This window comes from Theobroma cacao, chromosome 1 (assembly GCF_053813885.1).
Source record: "Theobroma cacao isolate CCN51 chromosome 1, ASM5381388v1, whole genome shotgun sequence".
Classification (NCBI taxonomy): domain Eukaryota; kingdom Viridiplantae; phylum Streptophyta; class Magnoliopsida; order Malvales; family Malvaceae; genus Theobroma; species Theobroma cacao.
This window is the reverse complement of record NC_142639.1, coordinates 15,528,585-15,543,242: the sequence shown is the minus strand read 5'-3', so window position 1 is coordinate 15,543,242 and position 14,658 is coordinate 15,528,585. Positions and strand designations below refer to the sequence as shown.

At 35.4% G+C, this 14,658-nt stretch overlaps 2 protein-coding genes across 2 annotated transcripts; one reads left to right on the top strand and one right to left on the bottom strand.

Annotated features, from left to right (window-relative positions):
• Window positions 1-1,067: 1,067 nt before the first annotated feature.
• LOC18612656 (lipase class 3 family protein) lies at window positions 1,068-10,794 on the top strand. The gene is made up of 14 exons (XM_007049561.3): window positions 1,068-1,445; window positions 1,664-1,773; window positions 2,900-2,962; window positions 3,045-3,237; window positions 3,449-3,553; window positions 3,641-3,771; window positions 3,872-4,439; window positions 5,023-5,088; window positions 5,260-5,336; window positions 6,856-7,137; window positions 8,036-8,375; window positions 8,465-8,617; window positions 8,979-9,515; window positions 10,328-10,794. The coding sequence occupies exons 1-14, from the start codon at window positions 1,176-1,178 to the stop codon at window positions 10,514-10,516; spliced, it is 3,084 nt and encodes a 1,027-aa protein (XP_007049623.3). The 5' UTR covers window positions 1,068-1,175; the 3' UTR covers window positions 10,517-10,794.
• A 1,376-nt stretch (window positions 10,795-12,170) lies between these two features.
• RABA5B (RAB GTPase homolog A5B) lies at window positions 12,171-14,431 on the bottom strand. The gene is made up of 2 exons (XM_007049560.3): window positions 13,701-14,431; window positions 12,171-12,670 (listed from the first exon to the last, which is right to left on the bottom strand). Exons 1-2 carry the CDS (start codon window positions 14,038-14,040, stop codon window positions 12,357-12,359), a joined length of 654 nt encoding a protein of 217 aa, XP_007049622.3. The 5' UTR covers window positions 14,041-14,431; the 3' UTR covers window positions 12,171-12,356.
• Window positions 14,432-14,658: the final 227 nt, after the last annotated feature.

Sequence of the window (14,658 nt, the reverse complement as noted above, 5' to 3'; positions counted from 1 at the left end):
ATATTTAACAAAATCGCAATCTTTTTCTACAGGAAAAAGAAAGATGAGTCAAACAAGCAAGTAAGATAAAGATAAGTTTTTTTTTTTTTTTAAATTCAAAATGAAGATAAAGTTGAAAGTTCACATCTAAATCTAAGCATTCCTAAATTCTACATGACATTTCAAATAAGGAAGAAAAAAGATAATAGACATTATTAATTATAATTTTTTAAACCAAAATTTTGATTTAATAAGGTTTAAGAAAAGAAAATGACTAAATATCTAAATAAATCTCTGAACTATATCAATAAAGTTAATTTAACCTTCATCATTTTATTATATTCAAATAAACTATTAAATTTTTATTTTAGATCAAATAAGTCACCTCATTAACTATTTACTAATTTCTATTAATTAACAGTAGAGTCAATAATTTTTTATATAACGTCATTTGAAACGTAGTATGTTTACGTGTCATTTTGATGACGTCAATGTCATATGACAGATAATATGATATAAAAAAATAATAACACGTAATTAGGTTTTTTTTCTTTTTAAATGTTCAAAGATTATTGATTAAGAATTAAAAAAAACAAAAAAATTAATTATTTCAAATTAATTATCATTCTTTCTTAACTTATTGCCATCGTTACTTAATTGAAGCCATCATTTTTAACAAAAAAAAAAAAAAACTTAATCTAACTTTTGTGAAGAGTTTATTGATTTAAAATAAAAGTTTAACGATTTATTTAAATAAAAAATAAAAATTAAATTAACTTTGTTAATATAATTTGAGAATTTATTTTCATATTTAATCAAAGAAAATTTTTCAATAAATTAATAAATTAATATAATTGATATGTCATCATGACACTTTACATAAAGAAATTATATTAATAAAAGGTCAGAATATAATTTTCTGCTTTATTTCTTTCTTTCGTTGTTTTCATTTTTTATAAAAAATTGCATTTAAAGAATTTCGACAAGTATAATTTTTATTTTCTAAGTGACAGAGGAAAACAAAAATAAGAAAAGAGGAACACGTAAATATTGGGCATGTGCTTTGTTGGCTTCCCCCAATGAAACTCGGATTCGCCCTATCCCTCCCTCCCCCCCTCAAAACTCTAATGAACAGTAACATCCAAAGCAGGCAAACCAAATAAAAAACAAGAGAAAAAGAATTCTTCGATCGAATAATGGAATCAATACAGAGCAGAGTGGAGACGTGGATCAGGGACCAAAGAGCCAAGATCCTCAAAGTTTCCTGGGGTCCGCTTCAGTGGCGGATGAGGTGGCAGTGGCCGCCGTGGAACTCCGGCGACAGGGAACATCGCCAGAAACTCCAAAAAGAGTATGAGAGACGAAAACGACAGCTCCAAGAGCTTTGCCGAGCCGTCAAAGGTGATTCTCTCTCGGATTTGCAGGACATTCTTTGTTGCATGGTACTCTCCGAGTGCGTTTACAAGGTAAATAACGACCTGCAATTTTCAACTTTTGCGATTAGGCCAATTTTATTTTTTTTAAAAATGTATAATTTTGATAATTAACTTTTAAATTGAACCAGGTAATAAATTACAAAAAAATTGCATGTTGTTACTTCGGATCAAGAATTAAAAGAATTGCTATTAAGGCGTTGATAAATTTGAGTTACTTATGGCAAAATATTTTTTTTCCTTATTGGTAGAGACCTGCTACTGAAATGATTCGAGCTGTAAACAAATTTAAGGCTGATTTTGGAGGACAAATTGTTTCTCTAGAACGTGTGCAACCTTCTTCGGATCATGTTCCACACAGGTTATTTCATTTTATACTCTGTACTCCTTGTTTTATTCATTTCAATTAGGTACTCGTAAAGAACCTTTCGTGTTTACTTACCCTTTGCTTGGTAGGGTGGGTAGAGAGATGGAACGATTGAATATTGGAGGAGGAGAAAAGTGGAAAGATACAAAATATTTTTTCTTTTCATTTGCATGCTTGGTAAGAAAGATGGAAAAGTGGATGAAGAAAATTATTTTCTTTCCATCATGGCTTGGTAAAGTTGAAAAATGAAAGGAAAGAAGATTAAAATTATATTATTTTATCATCATACATTTTGTAAGTTAAGATAAAAAGGTAAAATTTAAAAAATGATAGGCAATCTTATAAATATGCAACACTTAACTCACACACTCCCATTTTCTCTTCTCTAATCTTTCCAATTTGGAATGGTTTTTTTTTTTGGAATAATAATGCAAAATGGTAATCTTTCCAATTTTATTTCCTCTCACTTTTCTCTCTTACCAAGCACTAGTGGAAATAATCCACTTTTCGACCCACCCCTTTCCATTCTCCCACTTTTCCACTTTACCAAGCAAAGCCCTAAGTTCAGATGAATCATCTGCTCTGTGATAAGAAGCTATGATAATGTTGGTCATGATGATTTAGTTTTTGTCGAAAGTTCCATATTGCTTCTTTACATAAACCTTAATTTGACCATGCAAACAGTGCATGTAATGCAGGTGTAAAACTTTTTTTTTTTCCCTATAACTTAACTCTAAGTTTCTCATTACTTGTCAACAATTCAACATGCTTGCATAGCTTTGGACATAATGCAAACAAAATGGGGTTAAATAGAAATGTAAGAAAAAATAGAGTAGAACATCATAAATAAAATTGAATGTAGGTGTGTGTTACGTATACCCATTATAATTCTAAACACTGACATCATGGTACCTGAGATTTAACCTCAGATATTGCTCGAGATTGAGTGGAATGACATAAGGCAATTAATATAGCTGATTGCCTGGTCTGCATTTAGTTCGAATTAAATCGTAGTTGGATTTTCCACCATGAAATACTACTAATCAGTCACATGCGTAGTTATCTGAGATATTACATTTGAATTTTCTCTTATTTTTCCTTTGCATCTATTTTATGGCAGGTATCTGTTGGCAGAAGCAGGCGATACACTATTTGCTTCCTTTATTGGAACCAAGCAGTATAAGTAAGCATGGCTGATTCATAGTTTGACTAATTATTTATTACTTTCAAAAGCTTGATTCCTTTGTTTTCTTGTTGTCATTAAGAGATGTCATGGCTGATGCAAACATACTTCAAGGTGCTATATTTCATGAGGATGTTATTGAGGATATTGACCGGATTGAAGTAACTGAAGCTAACCAAGGTGAAAGGCAAAAAGAAAATGGGGAAAACCAGTTCAGTTCCTTGGAATCAAAACCTAAGTGGATTAAAGATAGGCCTAAACCTGCTGCCCATCGGGTATGATAACAGTCTATTGTTCTTATGTCGGTAGAATTTATTTTGTATGATACATTGTTGTGTTTTGGCTGTTGATACTTACCACTCTTGAATATAATTTGCCCTGTTCATACATTTATGCACTCAGTTATTATGTATGATAATAAATACTTAGAGATTTTTTTAAAATATTTCTTTAATTACTTTTTTTTTTCTAAATTATTATCCCTAGGGTTTCATGGCTCGCGCTAAAGGCATACCTGCTTTGGAGTTGTACAGACTTGCTCAGAAAAAGAAGCGAAAACTCGTATTATGTGGACATTCACTTGGTGGAGCAGTAAGTTTGAGCAGCGAGTTTGACATAAGATGTACCTGGTTGTTGCGTCTGACTATCTATTTTACTCCTTCTCTGTTTACATTTTAGGTGGCAGCATTGGCTACCCTTGCCATTTTGAGGGTCATTGCTGTATCATCTTCATCAAAAGAAAGTGAAAAAGTTCAGGTCAAGTGTATAACATTTTCCCAACCTCCGGTAGGCAATGCTGCTTTAAGAGAGTGAGTGCTTTATCCTTTCTCTAAAATAATTATCCTTTGCCTTTTTTTTTTTTGAAGCTGATGTGTTTGTTCCGTGTGTGTATTATATTCATCTTTGCAGTTATGTTAATAGAAAAGGATGGCAGCATTATTTCAAGAGTTACTGCATTCCTGAAGATCTTGTTCCCCGCATCCTTTCACCTGCTTATTTTCATCACTATAGTGCACAGAGTTTGTTAATGTCCTCTGACATGACCAGTTCATCAACATCAAAGAATGAACAAGTCTCACAGAAAGGAAAGGCAGAGAAGGTAAAAGAGAATGAAGGGGAGCAATTGGTTATAGGTGTAGGCCCTGTCCAGGGTCCCTTCTGGAGACTTTCAAGGCTTGTTCCATTAGAAAGTGTTAGAAGACAATTTAAAAAATACAGAGGAATGCAAGTTGATCCCATAGAGCCATCTTCAGCTGACTCTACAACTGCATCTTCAATTGAGGATGTAGTTGTTGAACCGCAGTCTCTTGAAATTCAAGAGGGTACCGATGGCATATCTCTTAAACCATTTGCTGAGACTGATAATGGTGCATCAGATGCGGGATCTGGAAAGTTAACAGAAAAAAGGAATGGTGGTGGGGGCAACAAGAGATGGCGTAGAGTGCCTTCTTTACCTTCATATGTACCATTTGGACAGGTACACAATGAATACTTCATTTGTTTGTTTTTTTGTTAAGCAATTATCTTAAAGCTACATGCTTGAAGGTGGAAGATATTTATAATAATTTGTCTTTGTTGTTTATTTGGTACGTACAAGTTCAATAGGCATTTTGATGAGATTGTTTTAAAATTTTGGTTGCCATGATCGATTGGTGATGGTTGCTTCTCAGTAATAATTAACTGCACATATGTCAAGGGGCATGTAACAATCTTGTTTCTTCTGTGTAAACTAATGCTGACTTGGAATGGTCCTAAGGTCTTGCTTCTGCTAGCTTATCTATTTGAGGTTTAGAATTTGGATTCATGAAAATTCAATGAGCTTTCTTATACATCAATTTGTTTTCATTGACATATTTATTGGAGTTTTGTTACCTTTTCTGATAGTTACAAGTATTGCACTCAAATTGGGAAACTGAGATGTGTTTTTTTTCCCCAAGCATCATGCATTGTACTAAATTGTTCTACTAATGCTATGGTGCTTAATGGTTGCCACAAGTTTGTCATGCTCTCATTTCAATTATTTATAAGTATAAATTATTAAATAAATTCACTCATAACAGCTTTATCTCTTGGGGAATTCATCAGTGGAATCACTCTCAGATGCAGAGTACTCAAAGTTGACATCGGTACGAGTTTCCTTTATTTATGCAGCTTCTGTCTTGGCTTTATTTGTTTGGAAGATTTGGTATAATCGGCCCATTTTTAATAGCCATTAATCTTTATGATTCATTAGCTGCAGATTATGTCTTCTTCAACCTCTCATTTCGTTTGCTTTCTTCTGGCAAAGACATTTTCAGGTCAGATCTATGATTGTTGAATTAAGGGAACGATTTCAATCTCATTCAATGAAGTCATATAGGTCTCGATTTCAAAGGTAATAATTAATTATGCAGTAGTTTAACACCTAGTGTTGTTTATTTAACTTTTAGTTCTGAATTCTAATTGCAATGTTGCAATTTTTTTCGTTTTTAAAATCAGCTAGGATCTTTATTCCCTTACATTGCAAAATTTATCCTTTATGGTTTCAATATTTTTACTGTCCTTTGATTGATTCATCATGACAAAAGCACAACAGACACTGAAAAGTACATCAGTCAATACAGTAACCCAATGGGGCCCATATTCTAAACAAATTGAAGAATATAATCATATAGCTCGTGAACATATCTACTGTTGATGAGCCCAACATTGTTGCCTCCGAGTCCCTTGTTAGAAAATGCTCTTTAATCTAATTTGTAAATTATGTTCTCTACTGAAAATCCATATGCACTGCTAATGTAAGATGACCACATATAGAACTGGGGTTGGAACAATAGTGTAATTATGTAATATTATTTATAAACAATTATCCACAAATTATGAGCTTTATTATTTATTTTCTTTCCCTAAAAAATTTAAGTATTGCATCAATGGGGTAGACTTCATATTAACACTTCAGAACATGTGTGTGTTGAGATTTTATATCGCTAGACTCCATAATAACTGCTTCCCATCCATTTGGAAAAGATAAGTCAAACTGAAGAATGATAAATGGGCTGGCTATAAAAACATGCCTGTTCCAACATTAGAAGTCTTTAATTGTATTCAAGGACACATATGTTCTCTGGTCTTGTTGATCCAAACTTATCAAAAATTAATATGCTGATCAAAGATGGCCTATATGTAATTCTTTATTTTAAGAGTACACTTACCTCGTGTATTTCAGGGTTAAAATTGTGGCCAACATCGCCATTGAAATCCTACTCCTATCCTTTACCATGTTGCTGGCTGCCTTAAGCTTAACCAAGTGAAATTGCATTATACTTGATTGAACATTGAACTATCACCAATATAATACGTGGCCGGTTGGCAATTGATGGTCCCAGATGGCTTCTTCTGTGCTTCTTATTGCTAAGCAGATTTGTTAATTTGAAGTTAGCTGTGCTTAGGTCTTGTCAAATTGATAGCTTCTTGGAATTTAGTCTGTCAAAAGGTTCCTGAAGTAAACTGTTTAATCTAGAACCACTATTAGTGATCGCAACATGAGTACAATATATTTTTATATGATGTTTTACTAATCATTATGTACTTGATATTGCGCTTCTTGTTATTCTTCTTCCTGACTTGTTTATTCTTGTTATCCTTGCTCTCTTTCTGTCTGAACTTTGGCTAGATTTATGCCCTTTTAGCATTAAGGAAAAATTGAAAAGAAAAAAGTAATGAAAATTTTAAAATAACCAAGATATGTTGCATATGGCATTGAGGTCGAATTTGGGAACCTTTATTCTAGTGAGTATTTCTTGAAGATAAAGTTCATCCTTATTTGGGATATGCCAGTTGAATACTTCCTCCTTGGGCACATATGCTAGTACTTTGGATTGCAAGTGATTCATTATTGCGTTTTTTCTTTGCAGAATTTATGACCTGTGCATGAATGATAATGCTTCATCTTTCTTTGGAATGGAGCAATTGCAACAGTTTCCACATTTGCACCAATGGCTCGGCCTTGCAGTTGCAGGTGCTGTAGAGCTTGGGCATATTGTTGAGTCTCCTATTATTCATACAGCTACTTCCATCGTTCCTATTGGGTGGAATGGCAGTCCCGGCGAGAAGAATGCAGAACCATTGAAAGTTGATATTACTGGATTCAGGTTGCATCTATGCACACTGGTTCATGCTCAAGTAAATGGCAGATGGTATGGTTGTTTGTCATCATTTTTGTGTTTTATATTTCCATTTATGTTTTGATGTCTATCCAATATGATAAGATATAGTCATAATTCTTCAAGATGTTACTCCTTTGATTGATCTGCCTCATGGTGCTTCCGTATGTTTGTTTGATCCAAAGATTTATTTTCCGTTAATATATTTCCTGATATTGAGCAGGTTTAGGGTCAAGTAATTTGCATGGTATGAACCCAGTTATAGTTTTGACTTGGAGCTCTGATCTGGAATATCAGTCCAAGTAACCCTAATTGATCATAGGAATCCTGATACAGTTAGGAAAGCTAGCCAGATTTGGGAATTAATACTCAAACATCCAATCAGTGAAAAAACAGCTGTTATGATCCAGTATAACAAATCTGCAGGTTTAACACTACTTCTCTCTTCCCAATCCTCACCCCATGATCAGCAGTGCCCCTCTCCCTCTTGTTTTTCTTTTCTATTTTTCCCTTTGTCTTTGATAAAATATGAAGTCACTGTCAGGGTTGAATCATCTGCCAATTGATTAAAAATGCCTGATTTTCTCTCTGTTATCTCAATGGGGGCTTGTGTAAGTTTTTTGAAAATAGAACCTGTACTGTTTTTGTTGATCAGGGGTTGCACTGGAAAAGGATAAGTGAGAAAACAGCTGAACCCAAATGCACATTTTGTAGAGAACTATATATTTAGTGTTCAATTCCTTATTTGGTATGTCTTTAGCAAAATAATACATGCTGAATCCTTTTTCTGGACGTGTTACATTCAAACATATGTATGTAAAAATATGGTATGGTCAATTAGGTCTACATCTTATATGCTCAACGTTGCACTGGTCTCTCTCTCTCTTTGGTGGATGATAAGCATTATTACATGATGTTGGTTCTTATTCAGGTGTTCAACGACAGTGGAGTCATTTCCTTCTGCACCAGCTTACTCATCCGGTAATGGAGAACCACCAGAAGTACAAAAAATCAGAGTCTTAGTAGGAGCTCCTTTGAGGCGACCTCCTAGGCATCAGATAGTAGCAGATTGCTTGGTGCCCATGTTTCCTTCAATTGATTCCGACACTGTTAATCTCAATAGAGAACATAATATTGCATCTTCTCATCAAGAAAAATACATAAGGCCAGAAGGTTTGAGTGAATTTTTCATATTTTGTACTAGTGACTTTACAACTGCAGCCAAGGAGGTTCATGTTAGAACTCGTAGGGTGCGACTTCTTGGTCTTGAGGTGGTATTCTTGTTTCCTTTTTCAACTAGTAAATTTTATATTATTATTTGCTTTCCACATTGCTGAATCTTTGATTTATGGGTTACAAGGGTGCTGGTAAGACCTCTCTTTTCAAGGCAATACTGGGTCAAGGCAAATTGATCACTATTTCTAATATTGAAAATCTACAAGTAGAAGCTGATTTTCTAGACGGTATTGCTGGGGGTTTATGCTACTCTGATTCACCTGGAGTAAATTTGCAGGTATATTTTCTCTGAAAATCTGAGGTATATTGTTGAAACTATATCATATTTTATGATTCAAGTTTTGTATGCCGGCTGGCCTCAGATTTTACGCCTTTTATTTCAACTTTCCTTATTCTGTAGGCGACTTCTCCATACAGTTTAGATTTATTTTGTTGGAATACTTTTGTGGAATATTATAATGCTTATACAGTAGGATAGCAAATATCGTATCTCATATTATTCTGGACCTTCTCTCCATGATTTCATGGTTGATGGTGGAGTTGGGGTGATACCGCAATTGAACATTTTTAAATTTCCTGGTCTTCAAGGAATTTGTCTCTGTAAGTTATTTACCCTCTGTATTTCTTGTATGTTGTAGGAGCTGGCCATGGAGGCTTCCCGGTTCAGAGATGAAATATGGATGGGAATCCGAGATCTTAGTAGGAAGACTGATTTAATCGTTCTTGTGCATAACCTATCCCATAAGATACCTCGGTACAATCATCCAGATGCATCACAGCAATACCCGGCCCTTTCACTACTATTAGATGAGGCAAAAGCTCTTGGAATTCCTTGGGTCCTTGCAATAACAAACAAATTTTCTGTTAGTGCACATCAACAGAGAGCTGCAATAAATACAGTTGTTCAGGCATATCAAGCATCTCCAAGCACCACTGAAGTTATCAATTCTTGTCCATATGTTATGCCTGGTGCTGCTAGAGCATCATTGCCTTGGGGTGTGATAAGTGAAGATTCTGATGGGAGAATGGGTGTTCAAAAGCTTCTCTCTGCTCCAATTGACCTTGTTCGCCGGCCTTTCCAAAGGAAAGATACTGTTTTCCCTGTGGAGGGTGTTACTTCTCTTTGCCAACTTGTCCACCGTGTTCTTCAGAGCCATGAAGAGTCCGCCCTGGAGGTACAATTATAGATTATAAATAGCTTTCAATAAGCATAGCTACTAATGAGTTCCTTGTCGGCAGGGATTTGAAAATTTATAAAGAAAAAGATTTATAGATTTGTAGTGCAGTTATAGATTTGGATACGCTTGATTATCTGAGAAATTAGCTTAAAAAAAGTGAAGGAATAACAAACAAAATATATAGATGTTAACTGTGTGATGGAATTGAAACTTTTTTGCCGTACACATTTGCTTTGATGACATTGACTCTTTCTATCCTAACTGAATTGTTGGTCCTGATACAATAGTCGCTGAAGAAAAAGATAATCCATATAATCTGATGATCTATTTCTTTATGAGGTTGCAAACTCATTATAGAAATGCCTTCTAACTGGACTGCTTATTGTCACTGCTGAAAGGGGAATGGATTCTATTCCATCTGGTGATATTCACATTAGTTTTGAAACAGTTACATTTCCTTATTTCTCACCAAAATGCAAAAAAAATTATGTAGTTAATTTACATTTGGTGATGTTTATAACATGTCATCTAGGGAGTTTTATCCAATTGTTTTCATGTAGACTTTTATAACTGAATTCCCGGTATATTTGCCCATGTGCATTTTATTTAGTTAATATCAATAGGATGAACTTTGAATGACTGTTATCAATGTATTGGTTTTGGAAACATGAAAATCAACTCACTGGTTATTTGTGATGCTCACTCAATTTAGTTTCTATAATGCACTACATAATTTGGTTTCTTGGTGATTTATAAGTTCATATGCTCTTGAATAATATTTGAGGTTCTTGTTTCATGTCAAATTGAAGGAACTTGCTAGAGATAGGCTTTCATTGGAGTTGGCACAAGAGCATGCTATGACAGTAAATGGAAAGAAGGATTCTCAAGCCAAGGCATCCTCTTTGACTTCTGCTGCTGTAGGTGCCTCTTTTGGGGCTGGTGTGGGTATTATCTTGGCTGTTGTCATGGGTGCAGCATCTGCATTGAGAAAACCTTGAGGGAACCTTGGGTATTTTTCTTTTTTAATGATATTCAAGGCAGCAAGTCCCTTTGATGTGGAAATGAGGTGTGTCGTGCTTTCTCCAGTAGTGTAAATATTTGTTTATGTTAGTAGAGTGCATTCTTAGGTGCCGTTAGCTGGTGTTGGGCCATTTTTTCATTCTATCCAAGTACATTTATTAGAACTTCTCATATTTGTTTGTTCAACTCATAGTTCCATTGTTGAGAAGACATTGTTATATTGAACAGGTGAATAATGAACTTTCTCATTCATGTTCTGCTTTGCTCTGTCCCGCTGTTGTGTGTGCATGTATGCACTTTAGTGTCTTCTGTGAAGGCTAGTATGGAGGGTACTTTCTATAAAGGTAGTGTGATGGCAAACGAGTGAAATAGGATGGGATAGGAGTGGCAGAGAGGAGGATTGGAGCGGTCTCTAAAGTATGGAGTGTTGTGGCAGGTGGAAAGATTGACAAGTTAAATTAGGAAGTGGTAAATGGGAACAAGACCTTGGAGTGGTATGGGAGTGGGGATTAAATACTTGGAACAGAGCGGTAGTGAAGAGGACTGGAGCAGTCTCTAGAGGATGGAGTACTCAGGTAAACTGGGAAGTGATAAATGGGAACAAAAACAAGAACATGGATTGGAGAGTGGAAGTGGAAACGAAGTAGTAGGAAGAGAATAGAAAAATCTGTTTGAATTTTCCCTGAAATGAGTTTTAAAGACCCCCTATATATAGCCTAGAAGTATAACTAGTGAGACCAATAAAAAGGTGCCAGCTCATTCTAACTAAACGAATTAAGAGTTAAGTCTCAAGTAATGGGTAAGGAATGTGGTGGAACACCATGCGTGAAATTCTTTGGCACAACGGATAACTATAACTTTAAGCCCATTTAACAGCATGTGTGAAATTCTCAAGTAATGGTTAAGGAATTATTTTGAAATTCACACTAAATAAGCCGGATGAAATGGGGTTTAACACTCCTTAACCCGAATAAATGCACTAGAAGTGCAAAAAAAGGGAATAGCATTTATAAGCTTGGTAAGCTAAATCATATTGCAATGACATGAAACAAGTTAGGAAGGAATCGGTTTTGCTATAAAACTTGATAATTACCTTTACGGAAGTGGTGTCCGTTTACATTTTCTTTGCAAATAGCTGTAGCATTTTTCTAGGAAAATAAAATTAATGTGTAATAAAAATTTGAATTTGTAAAAATAATAATCGGCCAATAAACTTGGGGCGTAGTGGCATGTTTTGCTCCTTTGAAGCTTATTTCTACTTGCAACAGTTGCTATGTATTCTCTTTCTTTTGATCCTTATTAACAAAAGAAGATCTTGTCAAGAATGTAAGAGGAATATGGTCAGATTGTATTAAGCTTAACTTGATTGATAAGCTTAGATTATTCTCAATATTAATTCCTACAGTGAAAAGTGTATTAAGCTACGGGCATTTAACTAAATTACAAAATTTTCATGAGATGTAATTAAGAATTTAAGAAGTCAAATTTCTTTCAAGACAAGATGGAGGCACCACTGAGTTACAAGGTCAATTCTGTTTTACCTTCTTAATGATGAACAGGGTCTCCTATACTTGAAATCTCCAGGCAGGCGTAAAAATCATGCAATTTTGTCAAAACTGAGCGAATAGTACATTTAAGAATACAAATGCAGTCTTTATTTTATTACTATCGCAAGATCAAAAATGACAACTGAGAAGCACCAAAACTGACAAATTTAATCAGGCAGAACTCTGCCAGCGCCAGGTAAGAGGCAATGGAAACTGGGTTTGCAGTGGTATCCGGAAGAAGAGTGCAGTGTGAAATATGAAAGACCAGAGATCATCTAGCACAACAGGAGAAACCCTCCTTGGATGAGTTGGCCCCATCCTTGACCAGGGTTACTCGATTGACAGATAACTCGGCTTTATATGCATCTGAATTTAGGGCTTTTCTGCTCACATTGTTGTAGATTTCCCTAATAACAATCTCGAAAGCTGTCTGAACATTGGTAGAGTCAAGGGCAGATGTCTCCATGAAGAATAAGCCTTCTTCTTCTGCAAGGCTTTTGCCTTCCTCCACACTGACATCTCTAATATTCTCCAAATCACATTTGTTCCCTACCAGCATCCTTGCCATAGTAGTATCACAATGAGCTGCACCGTTAATCACATTAGATTAAGATTTTTTTACCTTAAAGCAAACAAATGAACTGCCGTTTCATTCACTTAAGGGTTAAAACTTTGCATATTTCAGGGAAAATTAACATTTGTTTCCACTAATCCTTCGAAGTCTACATACTCTCTATTTTATTCCTTAAAATCAACCAGAAAAAGCAAGATGGACGAGGAAACCAAATGATTGTTTCCATTTCCTCCAAAATGTAACTTTCAAAAGGTGAGTTCTGACCCTATGTGCAAAGGGTTGTATATGCATTAAAGATTGCTTTTATCAAAGGGGAAGGTAAGCAATTATTTTCTGATTGCTTAACCAATTCCTCTCTTATCTTCTAAGTTGTCAGACCAGGAGGAAGAATGGACAGTTGGGCACCAGCCAAGAAAGGTATACTAACAACTTTTTGCACAGAATCTGAAAGGAGCTTTTGTCAATGCTCAAATCCCACCACTCAAAAAGAAGTAATGGTGACTATAACGCGTTTTCCCAATCAAAATAAAAAGGAAAAAGTGGCTAGACATTAAAAAAGTTTGTAGTAGTGAAAAGTCAGGGGGTTTTCATCAAAGCTTGGATCTGCATTTTAGAAATTTATTGTAGCAGAAACTCCATATATGGTTGCCAGACATCCGCCCTCGAAAAAAGGTTTGAATCCTATTTACTGCGGCAGAACCCTCCCCATTGGTTGCTAAAAGGGACAATATCTACATTTTCCAATCTTTCTAGCAATGATTCACAGAATCTACAAAATTAGTTTTTCAAAAAGATTCAGAGATTTGAGTTCTTCTTTCTTACCAACAGTATGACAAAAACAAATAATGCACTCAAACTGTCAGTTGACTCTGAACTCAGCTCTAACTTTCTTACCCCTTAACAAGAAACAATGATACTAAAGACTGTCTTGACTTCCTCTCTTCCTCAAATCTCAACATCCACTTAGCAAATCCAATATCAAATCACTAGTTATAAAGAAATCGACATTAGACAAAGAAGACCAATAAGAAACAAACTTACTGGATAGTTCATCAAGCCACCGTTTAATGCTATCGAAGCTACTTCTCCTACTAATATCATAAACAATAAGAGCACCAACAGCTCCTCTATAGTAAGCAGAAGTAACAGCTCTAAACCTCTCCTGACCAGCAGTGTCCCAGATCTGTGCTTTAACTTCTTTCCCATCAATCTCCACCACTTGGGTCTGGAACTCTACTCCAATAGTTGCCTTTGAGTTATTGTCAAACTCATTTCTAGCAAAACGTGACAAAAGGTTTGATTTTCCCACTGCCGAGTCGCCTATCAGAACGATCTTAAACAAATACTCTTCACCTCTTTCCTCCTCTTCGTGGCCACCCATGTTGGTGATGTTCTTTTGCTGGTGCTTGGCCGAAATGGGTCTTTTGCGGTTCGTCTGAGATGTGAAGTGGGTTTTAGGCTTTAGGCTTGCGAGGAGTGGAAAAAAGATGGGCACTGACAAGCTGCGTAATTGGCGGGGTTTGATAGAACTGTGGCAATTTTCGGTTTTGTTTTTATTTTTAATTTTTGGGTTTATGGGGTTGTGGCTTTTGACTGCATTCGGTTGAGTTTTTTAGTTGGGAGAGTTGATAGGAATAGTGAGGTAAGTGGATTTACTGCATATTGGTGTAAGCTTTATGGGGTTTGGTTTGATAGGTACTAGGTCAGCCAACTGTAGTTGTCTCTTCTTGCATGGAGATGCCAATTTCTAAATGCTAATGTGATTGTTTTTCATGACAGGTGCTTTCGAAATCATTTGCTTTATGCTTTCTCTTGAATGCGCTCCTTGTTCTGATCAAATGCAGTTTTGGTCCAAAATTGGCAAAGTGGTTAATTTATCCAATAATTTGTGACTCTGGATTTAGGGTGATCCAGGGTTTAACTTGTCTTCTTTCTGATCTTGCCAAAAAAAAAAAAAAAAAGAGTGCAAATCCCAAACCATCCATGTGATTTAGTCGTG

What these genes read in the sequence shown, in the direction of transcription:
- LOC18612656 (XM_007049561.3), top strand. Translation starts at nt 1,176, where the DNA reads ATGGAATCAATACAGAGCAGAGTGGAGACGTGGATCAGGGACCAAAGA. An exon ending in GACATTCACTTGGTGGAGCA is followed by an intron (nt 3,554 to 3,640) that starts GTAAGTTTGAGC and finishes TTTACATTTTAG; the next exon opens with GTGGCAGCATTGGCTACCCT. An exon ending in TGCGACTTCTTGGTCTTGAG is followed by an intron (nt 8,376 to 8,464) that starts GTGGTATTCTTG and finishes ATGGGTTACAAG; the next exon opens with GGTGCTGGTAAGACCTCTCT.
- RABA5B (XM_007049560.3), bottom strand. Translation starts at nt 14,040, where the DNA reads ATGGGTGGCCACGAAGAGGAGGAAAGAGGTGAAGAGTATTTGTTTAAG. An exon ending in GTGGCTTGATGAACTATCCA is followed by an intron (nt 12,671 to 13,700) that starts GTAAGTTTGTTT and finishes TTAACGGTGCAG; the next exon opens with CTCATTGTGATACTACTATG.